Source organism: Natrix helvetica (assembly GCF_964273705.1).
Source record: "Natrix helvetica genome assembly, chromosome: 1".
NCBI classification, from domain to species: domain Eukaryota; kingdom Metazoa; phylum Chordata; class Lepidosauria; order Squamata; family Natricidae; genus Natrix; species Natrix helvetica.
Window position 1 is genome coordinate 306,971,164 of NC_138548.1, and position 24,790 is coordinate 306,995,953.

Genomic DNA, 24,790 nt, shown 5'->3' on the forward strand with positions numbered 1-24,790 from the left:
ACTATGAGTTGGTTGCCAAGCATTTGAATTTTGATCATGTGACCATGGTGATGCTGCACTGGTCATAAGTGTGAAAAATGGTCATAAATCAATTTTTAAGTGCCATTATAATTTTCAACAGTCACTAAATGCATTATTGTAAGCTGAGGACTACCTGTAGAACAGTTTCTCGCCTATCTTTGACCATATTGGTCTAGAAACCCAATGCAATTAATAACATTGGTACCATAACAATAATTGTTCTGTAGAGCTTGACTGTCAAAAACAACAAAATGTATCATTCTTATACTGGAAAGAGCCTTATATTGAGTCAGATCATTGGCTCCTGTAAACCAGTATGATAGATGGTGAAAAAATTCCCACACGTTTTAATAGCAAGTAGCACTAATTGTCCCAGGTTCTAGGGAAGAACTTTTCCAGTTCTCCTTACAATTGCCAGACACAGATCCTGGATCTTCTGCATACATATCATGCATGGAGTACCAGACAGAGCTACCAAATAAATTTTATATGCCAAATAATCCAAGAATATTATATTTCTTTATCTTGAAATTATAATTGAATTTTAATATTATGGTTTTCATATACAAAGATGTTTATGAATGCTTAAAAGCCCTTTCATTGTTAACTCTAAAAATGTTGACATTGTTTTATTAAAAATGGAGAGCAAGAAGGATAAATTTTAAGCAGCTTTGTGCCTTTGATTTGTACTAATGATAGAGATGTATAGTTCCAATGACAAAAGTTTGATGAAAATGAATACTGAATTTGCTGAATGTTAACTAAATATAAATATCTCTACATATTGACACTATTTAATCTTACTTGTAACTATGGTCTAGATTTCTCTCATTAGTACAATATAGCCTTATTGTACTATTACTTATTGTACTATACTTATTGCCTAATAATAAGCATTTGTTTTACAAAAACAAACTTAAAAATAAATATTTGTGACAACTGGTTGAATAGCCAATTCGTATAATAATACAATCAAGAACAGTCTAGTTTTAGTTGCATCTGGACATGATATCAATAGACTATTCTGAGAGTGGCATTGGGAATTTTAATTTATTCTGTGCTTTGATGAACTGCTTGTTGACTTCATCTCTGAGGTCACATAAGGTCAGAATAAAAAAATTAACTGAGTAAAGTGCTCCAGCTAGATGAATGTTTAATAAAAGCCATATTGTACTTTGTGATAACCAAACAATCACATTTAAGAAAATTTATTTAAAGTAACCCAAAAGTACACAATGTGGGGGGGAAATGCTGCCTAGAAAAGATGGTGTTAAAGAGCTAGCAGGAGCATTTCTCAGCATTTCTACATGCAAGGGACAGGAGAAATATAATAACAACAACAATAACAACAACAAAGTGGATATAAACAGTACTGTATATTGTTTGAATACAGCCCTTGTGCAGACGTTCTACCCTTCAGTGACCTTCTAGAATTGTATCAGCTTGCTACATGCATGTCTTCATAGTCCAAGCATGTGTGAAAGAGACCATTCGTCTACAGAAGCCTGGGTTTCAATTTGGTATCACCAGAATCAGGACAGCGGACATTTATAACTGTCACATTGCAAATTAAAAATTACTCCAACGCAAAATCACATAAAGATACATCCAAGGTAAGAATTTACCACAAGACTATAGAATAAATTGATGAGATCTTCCACACATGCTTTTGATACCCAGGCATGAGCCAAAAGCAGTGTTCAAAAGCTTTCCATATGAAACAAAATAAATTAACTCAAGATGATTACTTTAAAAAAAGGGAGGAGGGGAGTGATTGTCTACAAGAAGGGGCTTCCTGCCAAGCATATTAGATAAATCGATGAAAATGAGTTTTGAAAAAGATGACAAAAGAAAGATGGGCTGTGATAAAATACAAAAGAACAAATACAAACAGATGGACAAAGACACAGGTCCACTGAGGAATCTGGTACGAGGTTTGCTACTAGATTTATAGGTCACTCTCTCAGACGTTTGGTGGAAAACCGTCCAGCCTGCAAATGAATATAAAGGGAAGAAAACAAAGACACTTATAAAGTACAAATAGCTGCGATCAGATGTCACCATCAGTCATATCAGCTTTGTTAGTTAATCATCCACACCTCCATTTTAACCTTGCCCCAGAGGAGTAAGTTCATTGGCTATAAGCAAAAGGGTGTGAAAACAACAGCAGAAGAAAATAGATACTTCATAGGATTAGTTGGCCAGAGCATGCAAAACCAGAGGCAACCATTTAGAATTTTCCCAACACTTTGCAGCTGTGTAAGGACTCTACTGCTACCATACCATGATGAAGCTATGCCATGAGAGGTAACAGTGCTACTACTGAATGTAGTAGACTTTCTAATGAAGCCTAGATTTATGCCATGTCCTTAAAGAGTAATTATTTCTGAATTACATTTTTGCAGGCCAGTAATTCAGTTTAATCCGTATAATTCTGCATCTGCAGGAAAGGATGGGACTTAAAGAGAACCAAAGAATATGAAGCAAGATAAAAAAGGAGTCAGCTTCCCTGTTTGCAAATAATTTCAATCTACAATGGACAATTTTACTGATCTTTTTTTTAAGTGCTCTATGCTCTACTGGTTCTTCCTTAATATTAACTGCTTTTTGCATTTGTACTCTACTGATTTTCCTCTCATGGCTCATTTTCAAAATGAACACCAGCAGGTTAGACATCTACCCCCTTGCACAGTTAGTGAAATTCCTATTAGATTTACATCAGCAACTTTTCTAATTGTATCACAGTTAGCATCATTTCTACAGGCTTTGAATCAATATGCTGAGCAGATGTTTCTTGGTGAGGTTGGACATTCTCTCTAGCTAAACCTACCTCACAGGTTGCTGTTGTGAGGAAAAAATGGAGCATATAGTGCTATATATACCACCACGAGGTCCTGGAGGAAAGGTGGTTTAAAAATCTAACCAGTATATCAAGTTAAAAAGAAAGCCTTAAACTTTCTTTTCTCACTTTAACACATATTTCATTCTCCTGTGGAAAAATGACTGTTTTAACATAGAGTAAAAGATGATTCTGAAGATATAAAATCACCTTGGCCAGAATTTCCACGGACATCACCTCCTTCAGAAACTACTCCAGAGCAAATGTCAGAGGATAATGAAGCCTTGACAGAACAAGGTTGCTGAGTCTGAACTGAGCTCTCAAGTATGGCTGATGTGGACACAGTCAGTCCTGTTGCTTCAGTAGAGTCTGTTTGAGCTCTAGTGCTTCCCTTAGCCAAAGGGTCTTTATGCTCTGATATATTGCCTAAACAGGATGTATGCAAAATTCATTAAGCTTGAAAGCAATAAAAGAATCTGAAACCATTATCTGAAGAAAACTTCAAAAATTCTGAAGATTTTTTAATTGACCAAAACCCATACATGTTCAGAAAAACAGCTGCAGAGAATCAACCATTCCTATCAATTCTTATATATATATATAAAATCAACAATGGCTATAGTTTTACAATTTTAATCCATAGTGTAGCATCAATGTCTCCAATGTGATGTTCATGGACACTAATGTTGGTGACTATCAAATCCATGTTTCACCTAATTTAAATTATTTTGATTTTTTTAAAGAATGAAAAGAAAATCTTTCATACTGCAAAGTAATGCACCGAACTCAAGAATCATCCTAACAATATTTTGTACAATGTAAATAAATGAGACGTAATCATAGAAAATAAAAATGAAAGGAACTTACGCCAAAGGTTTAATATGGTTTTGCTAAGTTGTGTTTAATGTCTAACTTAATTCTGTTCCCCACGAAAGCTAAGAACAAATAAAGCCATCCTATAGATCCTTTACCCCTTTTCCTTTGATTGAACAATACAACTTCAAAAAACAAAAACGAAATCCCAAGAAAACAATCGAACAATTTGAAACTTTCACTGGATGTATGCTAAAAGAAAAATATCACTTGTAAACATACTTGTACTTGATGTTTTGAGCTGCTGGACAACGGGGTTTAGCAATTTCCCAGTTTTTAATTTGTGCTTGCTTGTTCTTCTTCGGCGGCCACTTGGTGGAGCAGAATGAAGGAATCCGACATTGGGTGGTAGTGGTTTTCCCAGACGAAGGTACAAAGCTTCTATTTCTTTTTTCTGTTGGGACTGCAACTCAGTAATTTCCTTCATGTGTCTGAAGAATAAACATGAAAACACTGAAAGAAAGTAACTCTTAAATTAAGACATTTCTTTTACTTTACTTTTACTTTACTTTTATTTGCGCTTATAGACCGCCCCCTCTCCCAAAAGGGACTCGGGGCGGTGTACAGTCCATACAAAAAATACATCACATGAATAATTAAATAATTAAATAGTTAAATTGTTAATAGATAAAAATGGAGGAGGTTAAAAAGAACTGTGCAACTAAGTAAAGTATCTAAAATAAAATTTTAAAAAACCCCTAAAAATATCCCATAAATTTAATTTTAAAAACAGTTCCCCTAAAATACCAGTTAAAAAATCTATCTGCCAGGAGGTAGAAGTTATGAATGTGCCAGGCCAGCTAATCGGAACAGGTGAATCTTCTAAGAACATATATTAGAATATGCATTTCGATCACATCATTATCAAATATTTTTTTTAAAAAAATTACATTGCAGGAGATAAATTTCAAAATGAAGATTGGTGGCTTTCACCATGGCTTATGGTCCTAATACGAAAACCATCTCTATGATGAAAAAGAAGGCACATTTGTGCAAGCGTATGAATCATTCAGGAAGAGTGAAGAAGCTAGCATATATATTTTAAGAAGTTGCATGACCAAAACAATGAGAACAGCAAATTGTTTTGACAGCCAAATGCTAAATATAGTGAAAGGACCAGCATGACACAGCAAAAGATTCAAGAAAAGGCTACATCACACAGGATAAAAAATAATTCAAATATATACAGAGGTTTTTGGTAGAGGAACCAGAAGAATAATCTATCTTACCATAAATTATTTTTTTTAAAAAAGGTACCAATGGCACAGCACAAAATGCAATAGTTATAAGGAAATGCCTACTTCATTCAAATGCAATATGGTCAATGAATAAGAAATAGAGAAATTCAGAAAAAAGAGTTTGAAACATGAAAAACTGAAACAAGAACCAGAAGTCTAGAGACTTTTAAATTTTGCCCCAAGAATACTGATGATTTTGTTTCATGCATTAGTAAGTGATGTTCTCTCATCAAGAGGCAGTACTTTAAGTTCAGAAGCTAAATAGGGTAGACCTGGGTAATACTTGGATGAAAAAATCCAAAGGTAATATGAAGGCTATAAGCTAGACTGTGAAGTCCCAGGCTTGTATACTACCATCTCCGAAGAAAGAAATCACTTCTGTATTGCTGCTAAGAAAACAATGTGGCCATATGTGCCATCAGCAGTCCAGTTCAACTCAAAGGAGACTTGCCATTAAAGGCAATAAATAATAATCATTTATTAATATTAAATTAAATTGTATCAAAATTAATAAAGATTAAAGTACAAAATACAGTGCAGCTGAGTTAATCAAAACTTGTGCTATGCTTGGATGTCTGAAAATGAAAATGAACTGAAATTCTACTAACAAAAGTGAAAAAAATATAACTAAAATTAAATATAGTCAGATCAAGACTAATGATAATAGGTTCAGCAACCAACCTAAAAATTGACACTAAAGATAGGATTTACCTTTTAGGATCAGCTATCAGCAATTAACAATAAAGAAACCAGCAATCAAGAAATATGCCATAGATCGGCAGTTGACAAGGTATCAATGAAGGCCTTGCAAAAGATACTTGGATGTCATGCTATGCTGGTACTCACAACATTCAAAATGATAGAGGCAATAATTTTCTTTATTTTCCATGGGAAATAAAAGGGGGGGGGGGATTTTGAAGAAGCAAGACAGAAAGAGTACTGTTGAATGTTGATGTTGGAAAAGACAGCTAAGAATGGGAGTCAAAAAACAAGGAAACCGATCATAAGACCAATCAATACAGAGTCTCACTCAAGGCACATTATGGAAAACTCGGGTGTCTTGAGAAGCCCATAATGCTGGGAAAGATGGAAGGAAAGAGAACAACCAACAACATCGTGAATGGATTCAATTGTACCAGTAACAGTTTTATAAGATTTTTAGGGGCCAGATTGAAGACAGGTCATCCTGAAGGTCTATCTATGCTGTTGCTAAAATATTACACCAAATAAATGATATGCAATCAAAAAACAAAACAGGCGATTAAGATAGTAATGAAACAAAAATCGAGAAATTAATAGAATGCATGACAACATGTACAAACAGCATAAAAACAGTCTGCAGATATTTTCTATGTAAAGCCTGGAGTCTTATGCAATCACATAAAGATACTTATGCAACATATATCCATAAATTGTTTATGGATAAATCTGTTCACAATAAGAAAGAATTCATCTCTTCAAGCTAATCCATAAGTTTAATTAACAAGGGTGTTATTTCTTCAAAATACCATTGGTGATACATAGGTTAGTGCAACAGAAAAGATGACGTGAGATGGAGAAAGTGTTGGAAAAGTAACTGGACAAAATCAAAGTTCATTATAGAGGTTGGAATTGCAATAATATGAAGCTTTATTCATCTCTCTCTGTAAATCAAGCTCCCTGTTCTTGTGTATATGTGGCTCTCTCAAGTCCCAGCATCATCTAGACTTAGATGGAGAAGCCACAATAATTTAAATCCAAGATCATACATTTCTTCCAGGTGGGACAGTGAGATGGGCAAAATGTACATTTAATAATAAATGAATAAAAATAAAGAGCCTAGGAATTATCTATTCCAAAGACTCTTTCACTAAGTCAAGTTTACCAATACTTTAATCAACAAATTCTCAAATAAGCCTCAATGGAAGCAAGATTAATTTCCAGCCACAGAAAAGCAAGACAATAGAAGACACAAAACATTATTCTTAACCATTTAGACTGGATTGCCTCAAAAGTTCATGTGTCTTCTATAGACAAAGGATACCTTTGTCTTAAATAATTTTACTATATCTGGAACAAAATTATTGCCACTTCAATTAGCAAAACAAATTATATTGCTAAAAGTATTTTTTGGTTCAAGTAGTGCTATCTTTTATTTGATTCTTCCAAGGGGTAACTGATTGAAAAAAAAAGATTCCTAAGTATATGATGTCCTTGCTTGATGTGAATACAATTTATTTTGCAGTTCTGAAGGCCATTAAAGTGCCTCTTGGTGAATAAAGCCACTTTTGTCTTATAATATATGATGTCCAATGTTTCTTTACTGCAAAATGTTTTTTTTATCAACACAATGAGAACCAAAACATGGAAAGAATATTGTACATCAAATGCATAAAACAACTTGAGATAAATGCTTTCAAAAGAAAGGAACAAATGACAAAAGATGTCAAAGTGTATTTGGATAAGCTGCTCAAACACATATGCACAAAAAACCCTCTGTTTGGATAAAACAGAAACATACTTTTCTCTCAGGTTCTGCAATTCTTTTTTCATGTCTGCATCTTCAAACTCTGAGTCATTGTCACTACTCACGTATGATGACTGAGAATGGAAAGAAGTTATGTTGATAGTTGGGATTTTTGATCCATGACCATTTGGAGAATTAAGGCCCTGTGAACTTGACTTTACTGACTTTTGCAGATTACAAGAAGTCTTTTTAATGTCGTTTCCCAGTCTACTGATCTGAGGTGACATTGGAGACCCATCTTGTTTTCCTGGAAAAGATTCATCTCCAGAATCACTGGAATCCTTTCCATAAAGGACATCAAAAGAGGAAGCTGTCTGCACACGGCGCAGAGATGACTTTATATCAGGGCTAGAAAGCTGATTGTCCAGATAAACATCTGGGGGTGCAGAATACCTCAAGCAATGCACAGGTGATAAAGTTAATTCATCCTGAGTGCTGATCACTGAAAATCTGCCTATAGTTTTTGCTGGTGTTTCTACTTCGTTGACATTGGAGTCTGTAGAACCATCTTTTTGATATTTGTTTTTCTTGGCAATGTCCTTCTGGTCTGCTGTAAGTGAAGAAGAAACAACCTGAAATAACAAATGAAAGAAAGGCTTAGTTGGTTAACATCTTACCTGCCTTTAAACGTTATTTTTATAGGAAAATAGTGGCCTTCATTAGCTGCAATTGTCTGAGGAATGGGATAAGATGTAGGGGGAAAAAACCAATATAAAGTAACAGTACCTGTGTGTATCCTGATGTTAGGATAGTAGTAGGTGAACTGACATTTACATCTTGACCTGTTTAATATATTGAAAACAAACAAAAAAGAAAACATGCATATATCTGGATTGGTAAATTTTAGAGCTAGGCAAAAGTTAAATATGAAAAATTCTTATTTAATAAAATCCTCAAAGGCTATAACTCTAGTTTCACGGTTGTATTCAAGATTATAAGTCAGATATATATGAATTAAACATAAATAATAAATCCAATGCTTGATATCATTATAAAGATTATAATTTCAATTATATGCATATGGTTTTAAACAACATGATCTATCTTCGAGAATTCTGTGCAATGCCTAATATAATCTATTAAGAAGCCTTAAAGAAAAAATAAGATATTTGTTTCTTACAATCATTATTTAGTATAAAATATTGTTGAAAAAATGATACTTGATCTTCATAATCAAAAACAGTGACATTTCAAATTTTTCTACTTAAAATCAGTTCGGGGAAAAAATGCCCCCCCTGCTTTCCACATATACTATAGGGAAAAAAATCATGGTTTCCCAATTTGCCCATTCGATTTTCCTGGACAAAATTACTTCAATAATGCGCTTATATACAAATGTGGAATAGATACATCATGTTGTTTAAAACCATATGCATATAATTTATATGGCTTGGCTTACCAATTAGAAATAAAAGCATTATTTATATAGTGTTCATATTTACCATTTCATATATTAAAATTATCATCATAAATATCCATAAAGTTTCATGAGAATTGCATATTAAATTTCATCATGAAATTATTACAGTTTGTGTTGCTATTGTGGTACACACATTCATTAATTCCTAGTTTTCTTAATAATTATATCTAATAACCTACGACATATTTGTTCATATGGATATTTAGAAAGAAAAATTGTCATTAAAGTTATGCTCTACTACCTGCTTTGTTTATTTCTGAATGCTGGATCCCAGTGCATGTAACATCAGATTGTTCTACCTATAAGCAAAATTTAACAATTTAAATTAGTCTTGCAAGGTTTTAATCTGTATAGAAATATATAAACTCTAAAATTATTTTTATATTTCATCTTAAAGCAAATCACTCTTACGTCATTGATTTGCATTTTCACTGTTTGAACACTTCATTCCCTTCTGACACCACATGGTTAATGTTTAATATGTTAAATACTATTTCATATAAACTTCTGTTTTCTGATAGAATCCATATTATATGATTGCTTTCTCAACCTAAATGATATGTAAAATTTGTTATTACACAGCCACTCTTCTGATTTTTATTACTCCAAGTTCACAGTACTGCAGAATAGTCTTCTAGGAAAAGGACGTTATGCAAAAGAAAGGAGTCAGTTTTTCCTTTTCTTCTTATTTTGGGAGTGGACTTCTTTCACATGTTTCTAGCTCATACTGTACCACATGGGGTTACATTAAAATTAGGAAAAACAGGAAGTAGTACATTTATTTGATTTCTAAAGTGCCACAACCATATAACTCTTGGCAGTAGAAGAATAATTGCAAACATAGTTTTAAAAAAATTACATGGACACGTTAGTACACATATTTGTATGAGTAATTTACTTTGGCCTTAAGATTAATTTACATAATATTGATTTCATCTTTGACATACAGTATATCAGTATATATTTGAGAAAAAAGCTTTATGTTTGAGATGTCCAAAATATACAGGGAATCCTCGATACAACAGTTCATTTAGTGGTCGTTCAAAGTTACAACAGCATTGAAAAAGCGACTTATGATTTATTACTTTCACACTTAAAACTGTTGCAGCATTCCCCATTATCAGGTGATCAAAATTCAGATGTTCACAACTGACCCGTATTTATGACCATTGCAATATCCTGGTCATGTGATCACCTTTTGTGACTTTTTGACAAGCAAAGTCAAGGGAAAACCAGATTCTCTTAATAATCAGGTCACTAACTTAACAACTACAGCAATTCACTTAACAAGTGTGGCAAGACAGGTTGTAAAATGGGGCAACACTCACTTAACAAATGTCTCACTCAGCAACATAAATTTTGGGCTCAATTGTGGTTGTAAGTCAAGGACTATCTGTATTATTCTTTACCAGGTCCAAGCTGTTCCAACTTTGGTTAAAGAATTTTAGTTTGCTAAATGCTCAAATAAGTTCCTTTCCCTTCTTTTTTGAATTTTCTATGTCATATTTAAAGCGATCATAAGTACGGATTACAATAGCTGGGCCATTAAATTATTCAAAATGTTCAGCAATACACTCATATCTAAAGAACTTTTCTAGGCGGACCAGCATGTGTTCAACATTACAGATACATGCACAGACATTTCAATACATATGCTTTCATGTTTTGTCAAGACAGATTTCAGAACTTGCATAGAGGAAGATGGGATACTGAACATTTGAAAAGATTTACGAGGAATTTATCCCTTGCTAGCTAAGAGGCTATGCACATATTTACAGGATGACTCAACACTAGCATCTTCTTAGCTTCTATGGCATCTTGGGTCAGGAGAAAATACTGGACCTTCAGAAGGAGGATAGTAAGGGATATTTTTCTTGTGGGTAATTTTTAGCCATCGCTAACTGCCAGCCTGAGTCTCATATCTAGACATTACTGTCTGTCTTTGAAATGGAAAATCCTTGAGCACACGATTGAGCACATTTACAGACCAGGAAAGTTATCATATATTGTAAAAGGAGCTCTATTAGATGCAAATCTGTTTTTGAAAACATACTGGAGATGTAAATTACATTTGGGTCCACATTAGATATGTCAAGTTGATAATGATGATTTCTTGGAAACTAGCCACATCACTGAAGATGCGTAATTTTTTTTTTCCTTTCTTAAATAGTGTTGCTCCTTTGTGTATGTTATATAAACGTATGATCTATTAGGAAAGAAGCTGTAGATTTTTTAAAAAGTGAACTAGAATCCTAGGGCTCTATAGGTCACAGAGAAAGCATATACTCTTGAAGATTGAGCTCATGAGATGAACCACATAATTAGTAAGATACCCTAGATACACAGGTTACTACAAACATAATGTATATATATATATATATTTGAAAGATCCAATGAAGTATGTGAACGTTTGTGTGTATGTATATGTGCATCTGAATGCATCCCCAGTACAGGATTGTAAGGATTGGATTGAATACTTTCCATTCTGAAGCATTTCCTTTATTAATAATTTATTGCTTTTTTATGAGGTCCAGAAAATATGAAAAGCATTTGTAAGGCATGTTTCCTTCTGGACCATTTCTGTGGGCCAGATGTTTAATAAGTAATCTAACCACTGGGAAATCTTCGGATTCCTTGATCAATTCCAGGGATTTGTCTCAGGCTCTCTTTATTGCCTGAAGACTCAGAACTTGGAATATTCTCTTGTTAAATATTTATAAAGTTTGAATATACATCTATTCACCGAATTAAGACATTCTGAGACTAATGTGCTTTAAAAAAATTAATCGAAGATGGCGTTCTTTACAATGCTTATACCTTTTCTTGGATACTGATGAAATGCGTTACCTAGACTTTCTGTCAATACAATAGAGATGAGTGAATTGATGCAATTTGGAATTATAATTTTGGAAGAGAAAGGAAGTTATATTCTTTTGTTTCAACTGGTATGAACTCTAACAAGATTATGCTTTTTACTCATGAAGGACATTTTTATCAAGTGTATTTTAGAATCTAGTGTTAAAAATAACATATTGTATTTGGCTACTAAAAGTGACATAATATGACTGGCCTTCATTCACATCAGATCTAGTAAAACATTAATAAAGGCCAAAGTGAGAAAAATAGACTAGAATAACAGAGTTGGAAGGGACCTGGAAGGTCTTCTAGTCCAACCTCCTGCTTAGGCAGGAAACCCTATACCACTTCAGTCAAAAAAGACCAACTTTATGTGAAAAAGGAAATTCTGCCATGATGTATAGTTTCTATTCAGGTCAATAAAATAAATAAGGCTGAGTCCCGATCATCCCCTATTTACTTATTTTGCAATGGTGCCCTTAATCATCTTTTAGTTTAATATATTAAAATTGATTCAATAACACTGAGTTCAAAGAAGATTTCTTTTTTTAATAAAGTTTTTGGAAACATGGAAGATTTACATTTTTTAAAAAATGGAAGAAATCTTTAGGGGAGGGGGGTTGTTAGTACCTCAGTACTGATAGGTAACAATTATAGCTTGGCCCTTAGAAGTCAGCAACAGGACCACTGTTGAAAATATCTATTAGAATTACAGCAGTTTTAATAGGCATCTGCATGATTTCTAAATGAATGGTTTGACTTGCCAGAATTGGAGAGGGTTGATTTTCCGCCATGTGAGCATCCAAGCCAACTCCAGGAATTTTCAAATCTAACACAAGTGTAGGCAAAGATGCCAAATTAAATTCACCATCCACTTGGTCTGGTGTTGCTGCTGAAGCAGATGATGTTGGAATATACTCTTGATACAGCAGGTTGCGAAGTTTTTCATCCAAACTTTTTATTGTGTTGTCAGTGAAATCAACTCTTGGTGGCCCTTCACCATCTGATTCTACCATACAAGGTGGTTGAGCTGCAGTCACGGCAGAGCCAGTGGGTGCAACCGGCTGGGACTGCATATGCAATTGGGATACAGCTGTTGAGAGGTGAGGAGGACTTGAAAGTTGAGATGTTGCTGAAACAGGAAGTTCAGAGACAGCAGGCATGGGAGGTATCTGGTCTACAAAAGAATGTGGTATCTGGCCAAGCTGAGTATTGTCTGACAAACTAGGGGGTTGGGTTGAAGACTGAAGTTCCAAAACAGGAGCATCAGAGATGACAGGGAAAGGACTTTCTGTTGTCTGCACAGGAACAGACTGAAACGGTTTTGGCAGTCCAGCTGTGCTGTGTTCATGTTCTATATTAGGAAAACAAATTTTCTCATCTTTCTTTTGTACTGTGTACTGTGAGGTATTTAGAGGGACCTTATCCTCAAAATGTTCTTCAGATATAGCTGTAGTATGGGCAGGGGTGTCACACCGACTGGCTAAGACTGATTGTGGCAAAGGGCATTCTAGGTGACTTGCACGTTCAGCAATTTTTTCTAATGTGGTTGAAGCTAACATTGGATGGACCTGTGAAAGGGAAGTTACTGAAGATGGAACAGAAACTTGTGTTAAAGGAGAAGGAGGAGGAGTTCCCCTGGGACACTCATTGGAGCTAAGTTGATTGGAAATATGTTGATAAGCTATGCCTGTTTGTTTTTCTGTCACTGCAGAGCTCTGTTGCTGATCATCCAACAACTCCAGACCTATAAACAACAAAAGCAAAAGGATGTTTCTGAATTCAGAAAATTACTTCGTAAAATCTACTTATACAAAGATTTCAACAAGCATTGAACATTAGCCATTTTCCAAAAGAAATTAAGAAAGATGAAATAAATTATTTTAGATCAAACAATTATACATGCTTAATTGCACTGAATATGACAGCTCATCCTAGTGATTTTTCTAACGCAACTCTACTGCACTGTATTGGCTATTAACCATAATAGCCTGTCCCATTTTAACCAACTGGAAAATCAAAATTAATATCAAGGCATTCAGTTTATTACGTAAAACTTTAAAAGTTGTTTATATGATGAGAACTTCAATTACATCTACACATCTAAAACAAAACTGATTCAGGGTAATGTCCATAAATGGGTACTCTTTGCAGAAAGGTGATAACACTTATTCTCACAATGAAGTGATTCCGCCAACTATTTCAATCTTCATAGCTATTAAATGATTGAAATAAATATTTTCTTCTAAAACAGCAGTTCTCAAAATGCGGTACTTGTTGGGAATCTTTGACACCCTTTCAAGGGGTCCACAAGATAAAAATTAGTTTCATAATAAACATAGCTATTATGTGCCTTTTTTTTACTCTCATTCTCTCATGAATATACAATGGCCTTTTCTAGAATCTACATACCATAGGATGACATCATTGCTTTGATAGCTAATGGAGTGTGGTTGTGTGTTCTTGTATTTTTTAAAGGTATTTTTAAACTAGAGGGATATAAATATGTGCATTTCCAAAGATTAATTTTGTCTCAGTACTTCTGTGTTTGTACTAGCTATGTTCAATTAATTATTTAATTGTTTTGTTTGTTTGTTTGCAGTCCATCTGCTTGCCCAATATTATTATGGTTGGTCACACAATACGCCAGGTATTTAAGACTGGATTTGACATTTTTGTCCACTTATCAAATCCTTCCCAAGGGCCAGAGGGAGGCAGATGTTATTGTTTTTGATAATGTTAATTGTTGTTGCATTATTGCAGGATGTAAGCTATTCCAAATAAAGTTGCCTTTTGCAATTGACTGACAATGATTTGTCAATGTTGATGGTGTTCAGGTGATGCTCTAGATGTTTTGGAATTGCACCCAAGACACCTATTATTATTGGAACTGATCAAGCATTCTTTGGTCATCTTCTTCCTCAGCTTCTTTTCTTTTATCCATTCAGCATCTGATCCTAGCATGCCGATCTTATTTCCCAACCTGATCTTCTATTTTGGTGGTGCAGTGATCAATGCAAAAATATTTTTTAGTGAAACTTTAAGTGCCAATACAATGATATATTTTTTAAAGGAGCTCTGCTAGAACCTGCTGTAGATGGACCAGTCATGTGTTGATTTCTTTAGGTAGAATGGAAGGAACTTCTAATAGAAGTTAAATTTTGTGTACACCCACTTTTTGCTCAATCCATAGTTTAAGAACTCCAATGCTTGGGGACAGCACTCGGCTTATTTTTATGTGGAACTGCATTCATCCTGACAGTATACATCTTCATTTTGACAATATGACTCATACATAGTTGCTGTCGCCAAAAGTGTGGTGGTGTAATTGCAGCTGGTGCACCAGCTGCAATCCTTTCTGAGCCAGATTCACCCTTCATTTACATCCTGTTTTCACCCCTACAGTATATCTCATGGGAAGCTACCCTTGAAACACTATAAAGACATGGAAGAAGGCAGATAGGTTGTTAACGTGATCTCATTATCCTTGCACTAGTTCAAACTTGTATGCTGAGCATAATTTGTGCAATTGTGTTAAGCTCTAAAATTTCAAGAATTTTATTATCTGAAGAACTGTCTCTCCCATTATGAGTTGTGCAGAGTGTTCTGAAGATGTCTCTCTTTCCAAGGCAATTAGGAGAGGTCCTTCATTTGCAAATGTCCCAGGCATTACATTTTATCCCTAGTCTTTCTGTATCTTTTTCATGATACCTTTAATTCTTGATTACTTTCAACACTGACTGTTATGTAATTCTTTTTGTACATTACATATTAATCGCTATTAGCCACACATAGCCCTTTACTTACAATAGCAATTGAGACCAGAATTATATAAGCATCCACTTGAGAAGAAAAATGAAGCAGGTATACATAATTGCATTAATCAATAAATGGGTTTGTACATATTTTTCCTTGTTTCCTTCCCTTTAAAAGTAGCTTGAATTTTTTTAAAAAAAATATCAAAACCTCACAGATACCTGGGGCATCAGACTGCTTTGCACTTTGAGGCACATGAGGAGAGAGTTCTGATACTTCAGCAGCTTGATTTTCCACAACGGGACAAATGATAAACCAACGTTTCCCAGTATGCAGAACTAAAGACAGAAAATATTAAAATGAAGAAACATTTGTACCAACAATTAGCCAAAAGTCCATTATTGCATACTGTATTGCATTATATTGCATAATGTAATGTAATGTATGTGATACTGTCAGCATTCCAAGTAACGCATCCATTGAAATCAGAACTCTGAGTCAGATAGATTCCTCATAAAACATGTTTATTGAATACATCATATTGGCACAGCCAGTGAAAACCAACTCTAAAAGTTCCCGTAGCTTTCCCCTATTTGAAAGAGCAAAAGTTCCCCTCCCAGATGTCACCGGTCGCATTGTTCAATGAATATAGCTGGCAGGCTGCTTGGTCACTCCTCTTCTCCTTCAACAGCCACCTGTTAAGATGACCTTGGTTCCCACACGAATACTTTTTTGTTTTGACAGTTAGCCAGTCTATCTTTCCCCCCTCCCTTTCACCTCTCATGGTTCATGGCAACTATGAGGCAGCAAAAGATGGCTTTAGCCAGGTCCGCTTCAGAGTTGACAGATACCATATTTAAAAATAATGTCTGTTAATAAAACAAATGAAGATTAATGACTGAAGTTCATGCTGCGAAATTAACGCTTGACATCCAATATGAGAGACAAATGTAAAGCTATTCATAGACTCATCCAAATTAAGTTTCACATTTTATTTTCTGCCAAGGCTCTCATCACAGCAATTGGCATAGAACAACGAAAAAACATCCCTGAAGAAATGCAGTGCCACAGAAAATTAGCGTGTTCAGGGCAATGACTATTGGCTGACTGACTTTGACACAATCTTAAAATATGTCATTAGTATAATTAAATATTAACTTACAGCAGCGTTTCTCAACCTCAACAACTTTTAATATGTGTGAAATTTACTTCCTCTCTGGAAGAAAGAACGTTGGTCCTTACCTGAACGTTTCTTTTCAATAGACGAGAGGGAGCGGCCACATGTGGGATATTCCGAAAGCCTGATTGGTCCAAAGACTGAGGGAAATTTCTTTTAACCTCCTCTTTTCCCTGTTGGCTCCCAGTTCCTCGAAGGCGAATGTCCAAAAGTAACTTTATAGGAACAGACTCAAACAGAAGGAAAACAAACCACCCGACTGCCCTGCACCCCACTAACTATCAACTAACATAACTGGGGTGGGAAATGGCCCCTCCCTCTCGTCTACTGAAAAGAAATGTTCAGGTAAGGACCAACGTTCTTTTTCCAGTAGACTCGAGGGAGGGGCTTGGGTGGAACATACCCAAGCTCGGTCTCAGGGAGGGAACCTAAGACTCAGGGGAAGGGGCGGTCACCATCTGCTGTAGGACCCTGCATCCAAAGGATGCCTCTGCAGATGCAAAAGCATCCAACCAATAGTGACAGATGAAGGAGGACGGGGAGGCCCAAGTGGCTGTGCGACAGATGTCCTCGAAAGGGGCCTAGTGGCCCATGCTGCCGAGGCTGCGGCACTCCACGTGGAATGGGCAGTGATCCCTGATGGGACTGGCTGGCCCAAGGATTCGTAGGCAGTGGAGATGGCCTGGCGCAGCCACCTGCCGATCGTGGCAGATAATACCCTGGCCCCCAAGAAGCCAGGTTGGAAGGAAATGAAAAGGGCTTCAGAGTGGCAGATAGGTGACGTGCGCTAGAGATATATGCGTAAGGTGCGGCGCACTTCTAAGCAGTGCCAAAGACGATCCTGTTCATGAGAGGGATTAGGGCAAAAATTAGGAAGGTTAACTTCCTGTCCCCGGTGAAAGGGTGAATTGACTTTAGGGAGGAAGGTGGGATCCAAGCAGAGGATCACCCTGTCCTGGTGAAATTGGCAAAGGTCATCCTTGGACGACAAGGCCCCCAACTCGGAAATGCGCCTGGCAAAGGTTACGGTGACTAGAAAGGCCACATTCATGGACAGAAACCTAAGATGCACTATGCACAGTGGTTTGAAGGGAGCCCCTGTCAAGGCCTTGAGCACTAAAGGTAGGTCCCAAGTGAGGAACCTGTGTATGGGGGGAGGCTGCAAGTTGGCGGCTCCCCTCAGAAATCTCTTGATTAAAGGAAGGTGCGTCAGAGACAAATGACCGTCTCCAGGTATGACTGAGGACAAGGCCACTACCTGACGCCTAAGGGTGTTATTGGTGAGACCCCCGTCTAATCCGTTTTGGAGGAATTCGAGGATGTGACCTTCTTGTGCGAACCTGCCGTGCCAATGACTGGAGGCTGACGAGTCATTCTAGAGAGAGTCGAACTAGGCCTGCCCCTTAGACTGTCACCACCCCCAGATGAAGGATCTTTGTCGAGGGTGAGAGATGACTTTTGGGAAAGTTGATGGAGAACCCCAGGGCCTGCAACGTCTGGATGGTCAGGCGAACATCGAGAACCGCCTGTGCGTGTGAGTCGGCTTGCACGAGCACGTAGTCTAGGTAGCAATGGAACCTCACTGGGAAAGAGCGGAGGTGAGCCACCAACGCCACCAAGACCTTTGTGAACTTACATGGTGCAGAGGCTAGGCCGAACGGAAGAGCCCTGTATTGGAAGTGGCGACCCTTGTGGGAGAACCGGAGAAATCTGTGATGGGCGGGGAGGATCGGAATGTGGAGGTATGTTTCCGTTAGATCTACTGATACTAAGTAATCACCCTTCCTGATTCCCTGGAGGATGGATCCCAGGGAGGACATTTTGAATCATCTGTAGACTAGGAATTGGTTCAGGCGCTTGAGATCCAGAATGGCTCTCCATCCCCCCGAGTTCTTCAGGATTACGAATACATTGGAGTAGTGACCCAACCTGTGCTCCGACACTGGGACCGGTTCTATCGCCTAAATGTCCAGTAGATGTTGGATGGCTTGAAATATCAGATGGGCACGAATGGGATCCCAGGAAGGAGAGAACACCCGGAAGAAGGTCGGAGGTATAGAGAGAAATTCGAGACGAAGGCCGTGTCTGACCATGGATAGTACCCAGGCATCTGTTGTGATTAGATCCCACTGATCTGCAAACAGAGCCAGGCGGCTGCCTATGGGAATGCTCAGATTGGAGTCATTTCCCTCTATGGAAGGGGCGCCCCTCCCCGTGAAAGGGCCGCTTGGACTGAGCTTGGTACCTGCCCCTATCCTGATAGTACTGCCTCTCGGACTGTCTATCTGACATATAAGGAAAAAACCTGGCTTGTTGGTACTCAGGTTCAGGAGCCCTGTATGAGTGTTTCTGGTAAGGAACGGTCAATTGTCCGGCTTCTTGGAGTTGGTCGGCAGGAACTTCTTTTTATCTTTATTCTCGATGAGAATCGGGTCTAATGATTCACCAGATTGGTCCATGCGTAAGGGGCAGCTGCCAAGTTCCACTTGGACTTGTTGCCATTTGCCAGTTGCAAAACCATAGTAGACGCCGAGAAGTCACCGAGGTAGCGAGGGCTCGGGACGAATATTTCACAGCATCTAAGGTGGCATCCGCAGAAAACTGGGTGGCTGCAATAATCTTGGTGATATCCTGTTGAAGTCGCTCATCTTGAACAGGAATGCGATCCTATAGTTGGCGAAGCCATATGACCGCCGAGCGATTGAAATAAGAGGCCGTACGACAGAAGATGCATTGGTCAAAGAAGCCACAGGGGCATCTACTGTGGACAAATGAAGTGCCTGGGAAAAGACCTGCTCCATATTGTAGAAGCGGCGGTCGTTGCTCCCAGGATAGGGAAAGGTAGAGGGGCGGGCCCACTGATTCTTTACCACCTTCAGAAACAGAGGAGTAGCAGGGACCTCCTCCTTATTGGTGGCGGTATTGAAAAACATGACTAGGTTAGGATCCCTGGGTTTAGGGACAGCTGGATCCCAGTCCCCAACTTAGTGGTATTTCTGGCCTTGTGAAGCAGAATTTTAAACATAGGTGGAACAAATAGATTAGGAAATGCAGGGGGGGCAGGAAGAACAGGCTCTTCATCCTCTGAAAACCCCATGTCTTGACGAGGTTCCTCGCCTAACACTGATCCCTCACTAACCACTGAGGGAGAAGGAGGCCTAGCAGGCACCTACCTCTGAGCAGAGGAAGGGTCCCTTGGTTGCTGAAGGGAATGGGGTGCCCTATCCCTCAGAGGGGGGAATTCCCTTTGGTTGAGGGCTGAAGTAACCTCTTTTGATATGGCGGAGGAGATCAGCATCTTAATGCTTTCGGGCAATAATTCTAAATTCTCAAATTCATCCTCATATTGATCTGCCAATAGCTCCAGGGGAGCTAGGGCCTGATGAGGAAGAAACCCCCAGGAGGAACCTTCCAATGGATCCTCAGTATCCTCCCGGACCCCTTGGGTAGATGTGGGAGGAGAAGGAGAGACCTCCATGCCAGTTTGTCTGATGGGTCTATTAGGAGAGACAGAAGGGGAAGAAGGACTAAAGCCCCTGGGGGGAGAGCCCGATTGATAGGCACCTGCCCTTAATGGTGACCGGGACCTACTGTGGGCCTGGTGACCAGGGTCTGCTGTTCTGCCCTGGCAATCCTCTTTTCGAGGGCATGCTGGCACCTCAATTCATTTCTCTGGGCTGCCCTTGATGGTCTTTGAGCAGCAGAAGGTCTGGCTGCTGCTGCCCTAGTTCTAGGGCCTTACATTCCCCCAGATCCAGTCTCAATGTGGTCTTCCCCTTGGGCCTGTGATTCAGCTATCCGGCCACTCACGCATCCAAACTCTGTGGGTTTGCCTGGAGACACCAGCCGGTGTAGAGGCCTTGTGGGTGAAGAGCGGAGCGCCGAGAACTTCAAATGCCCAACCCTGGCCGTTATGCAATGAGGCTCAGTTAGTGGTCAAAATGGCCACCTCCATGTGCATGCTTCAAAATGGCCACCAGAGCTTCGCTGCGCACTTCAAACAGCCTGTGAGCTCCACCGTGGCTTGTGTGGATAGCCGTGGCTCAATAGATGGGCGCGCGGCTTGGAAATGGAAACCGCTACCAGCCCAAATGGCGCTATCCACTTTGGAGCCTCACCCGCGTAGCTTCTATAAGGAGCCCGACACCCCCATAGTTCCGGGAATCGGTCGTAGCTCCCAGTGCCAAGAGAGGAGAGCAGAAAGCCAATTATCTCTCCCTCGATGCGCTGCGGGACAGAGGACCCTGTCCCTGCGAGGCAGCAGCTGTTTTTAGAATTTAGAATGTCCAATGGATCGAATCAGTAGAAATATTCTCAATGAAATGCTGGAAACCAAAGCAGTTGTTTGGACCAAAGACTGAGAGGAACTGGGAGCCAACAGGGAAAAGAGGAGGTTAAAAGAAATTTCCCTCAGTCTTTGGACCAATCAGGCTTTCGGAATACCCATGTGTGGCCCCTCCCTCAAGTCTACTGGAAAATTTGGGGAGTTGAAGTCCACACATCTTAAAGTTGTTGAGGTTGAGATACACTGCTTTACAGTGTTGTATGATACACATGCATATTCAAAGAACACTTTTACCATTCTGTTGGTAGATGGGCGTTCTTGCATGGGATTGGCGATTCTCCTATTTAAAATGAAAGAAGTGTGTTACTAATGCCTATCAAAGTACTTCCATTTGGAATCTGCTCAAATTCATCAACAAAAACCCCAATATTCTAGCATAAAAATAATTAAATACTTCTTTGCATGCCAACTAATATAAGTAATGGGTTGGACCCACAAGTCTCATCATTCCAATCCATCCCAAACAGGCATGGTTTATTTCACCAGGGATAAAATAACTGGTGAAGGACATAAGTAAGTTATGTTAAATATTTATTGTTTGAAATGTTTATTGTTTGAAACACTTAGTAGTTGAAACATTAAATATATTTATTCTATTTAAATACCTCATTGATTTCAAGCTTGTAGGTATCTTGTTGAGGGCTGACACCTTGATCAGAACTTCGTTCTCCTTCAGTATCTTCACTAAGCATATCTTCTGCTTTGTCAATAATTTCTTTCAGTTGCTCAATAAATATTTCTTTCTCAGTTGGTAGTATAAATTCATTGTCAACCTATATGAATACACAAAAAAGTTTTTTTAAAAAAAAACAGCAATTTTTCTGTGTTTCTTCTACAGCCCTTTTACCTGATTGCTTATCCATTTTTTAAAAAAACATAGTATGATTTTTTACATGCAGAAAAACAAATTTTGTGCTTAGTTCAATTAAACAGTAAATAACTGCTTCAGTATATAGGAGGCATTTCACAGAACATTATTGTCTCATTATGGTAATTTGATTGTTTTGATCTTACTAGAGCCAATTAATTGAGATGACGGATTGTTACCAATAAATTAGAAGGCTCAAATTGTTGAGTCAAGATTGACTCAGCCTTCCATCCTTCTGAGGTGGGTAAAATGAGGACCCAGATTGTTGGGGGCAATATGCTGTCTCTGTAAACTGCTTAGAGAGGGCTGTAAAAGCACTATGAAGCGGTATATAAGTCTAAGTGCTATTGTTAAGTGCTATTACACGGCAAATATTCCAAATAACAAAAATTAAAAGTAGTGGTTCACTTATTGTTTGTTAAAGTAACTATTCTAAACTAATTCCCCTTTGCAAAGAATAAAAGGAACATTAGTGAGAAATTAATTTTACTTCAACAATTTCCAAAAGACTGGAAATATTTTTTGTAGCTATACAAATAGTACTGTCATTCATGCAATTTATGAAACTGAAATGTCAACATTATTTTAATATTCTTAAACCAAGAAAAAATCCTACCATATATGTAGCAATTTCCTCTGGAGCGTCACCATCTAAATCAAATTTAAAAGTGACCATCTTGTGATTGTGTGTTTCTAGTTGGCATTCCACCATCTTATCCCCTGTATTGCACACCTGTAAAAAGAGCCGATCATTGTATCTAATACAATAAAATTGATAGATTAGAAACTAAGCAAAGGAAGGAGTCTTACATTTAAAATGGTAAGCTTCGGCCTATTGGATTTTTCCTGACGTGAACGAGCACGTGCTGATTTTTTATGTTTCTTTGAAGGTTTTCCTTCTTGTTTCCCACCTCCACTTGTTCCTTCAAAACTGTCACTCATTTCTTTACCAGAAGCAACATCAGGACTCATATAACTTTTGTGGAATTAAAAAAGACAAAACATTACTAGCATACAGAACTACTTTAAAAGTCTACAAAAGAACACAAACTAATCAGACGTTTATCAGCAAAGATTGACCTTCTCTAACATCATAATGATGCTAGATATAAGAGAGATTTTTAAATAATCCTATTATTTATATCATTTTACTACATGGATGCAAGACTCTGGGAATAATGGATTTTGTAAAGTAACATACATAAAATAAAGTAAAATGTAATGGGCATATATTTAATCAAACTTCCATTGAAAACTCTAATCTTAAGTATCTAAAAGAAACTGATTCAGTTTATTCAGCATTCTAGATCTGCAGAAAAGAAAATAATGATTTCTCCCTATTGAAATATCTTTGCTACTTTTCCTAAAAGTGTTTTAAAAAATAATGAGTGGAGATGTTGTAGCCCATCCCTTTGTTCTTTGATGGCTCTACCATGCAAAATACAGTTTCAATGCTCTTAAGAGGTTGGCCCCAGTCCCTGATTAAACCATCTGTTCCATCAATGCGAAGTTCTTCCTTAGATTGAAATATTTCTCCTAAAGTTCCCACCAAGTTTCACCCACTCAGCTGTTTCTATAATATTTCATGGAGACAAAGCCTTTTCCTTCCACAAGAGATCTTTGATCTAGCTAAGAAATTAAACTGATGGAATGGGGAAATACATGTTTATAGATTCTTCTTTTCTGCTATAAATCTGTTATGAATCCCAAAACATTTTTTTTAGAAATGTTCAAATTTTTTTACAAATTTTTGGGGTTTTGTAGGCTTCCAGTCTGTCTGAAAAACAGCTTCCTTACTATTTCTTATTTCCCATGCAAAAAGGGATGTGCAGCCATGAAGGATGATAATTATGCAGTACATATTATTTTTAATTTGAAGAGTATTCAGTCTTATATGAAGATACTCTATATCCTTCAGTCTAATTTTATGTATCCATCAGCCTAATATTTTTATGATGAAATGAAGTAGAGCGTTGTAAAGGGAGAAGAGGAAAAGAAAAAGATGATTCTTGAAAGCAGAGAGGACAGTAATATCCATTATGGTATTTGTTTTCAAAATATTAACTCTTGATGAAGTAAGGCCGAGAACAATATTAATAACAAGGGTTCATTAAGACCTATAATTATTGAAAAGGTAGATATAAAGTAAAAAAGACCATCAACAAAATCGATTGACTTGATTGCAATAACAGTGATGGGTATATTAAACCATGTTGAAAGACCTGAAGAATTAAGTTGGGGACCTGGGTAAACAGAAACCTATCCACATGGCTGCTAAAGTTAACACCAACTTGATGGCACTTCATCATCACCAGAACTTACAAAAAGAGATATATAATTGCCATTCCAAAATGAGTACGCATTTTAGAAATTACTTAAGATTTTTACTCTTTTACTAGATATTGATGTAATTTTGCAAGTTGTTTGAGAACTTTATGCCAGGTTATAGACAAATAGAAAAAGTACCTTTCACAGCTCTGTGACAGTGACTGCTGTTTCTCCAATACTGCTTGCTCCTATATTATAAAGAAGAAATAATTATTTAACCAAAATTTGTTACATTTTGAAGATTAAGATCAGTGTATAGTCATTTTCACTTTATCAATTTTGAGCATTTGAAGACTTTAGAATTATGTGCAGGCCAGGTTTATGCCAACAGTCCAAATGATCTTTTGGAGCAGAATTTCTCTGAGCAAATTACTAGATACATTGACCCTGAGGCTATTTTCCCAATGAGAATTCTCATGTACTGCTCCTGGTAAAAAATGTGAGGTGGCAATATCTGGAGAATCAGGTTTTAGTGAAAATCTAACAAAAGTCAGGCCCTCTTCATAGGTATAAATGTCCATATACTTTCTTTTTTTCTTCCTAGCATTTTCTTGCAAGTGCAG

General features: G+C 37.4%; 1 protein-coding gene across 11 annotated transcripts in view; it reads right to left on the minus strand.

Annotated features, from left to right (window-relative positions):
- The window catches only part of WNK2 (WNK lysine deficient protein kinase 2), a 118,271-nt gene that overhangs the window by 23,650 nt on the left and 69,831 nt on the right, over positions 1-24,790 (minus strand). For 7 of the 11 annotated variants that reach the window (XM_081970596.1, XM_081970595.1, XM_081970590.1 and 4 more), the window contains 13 exons: positions 24,366-24,415; positions 22,710-22,875; positions 22,516-22,632; positions 21,637-21,804; positions 21,266-21,311; positions 15,731-15,847; positions 12,514-13,500; positions 9,139-9,192; positions 8,204-8,259; positions 7,472-8,049; positions 3,956-4,164; positions 3,071-3,286; positions 1,914-2,012 (listed from right to left, as the gene is read on the minus strand). In XM_081970596.1, the coding sequence (XP_081826722.1) occupies positions 1,914-2,012; positions 3,071-3,286; positions 3,956-4,164; positions 7,472-8,049; positions 8,204-8,259; positions 9,139-9,192; positions 12,514-13,500; positions 15,731-15,847; positions 21,266-21,311; positions 21,637-21,804; positions 22,516-22,632; positions 22,710-22,875; positions 24,366-24,415 (2,863 nt within the window). Of the gene's footprint in view, positions 1-1,913; positions 2,013-3,070; positions 3,287-3,955; positions 4,165-7,471; positions 8,050-8,203; positions 8,260-9,138; positions 9,197-12,513; positions 13,501-15,730; positions 15,848-21,265; positions 21,312-21,636; positions 21,805-22,515; positions 22,633-22,709; positions 22,876-24,365; positions 24,416-24,790 lie in introns of all 11 variants that reach the window. The other 4 variants (XM_081970599.1, XM_081970597.1, XM_081970594.1 and 1 more) reach the window with 3 other exon arrangements.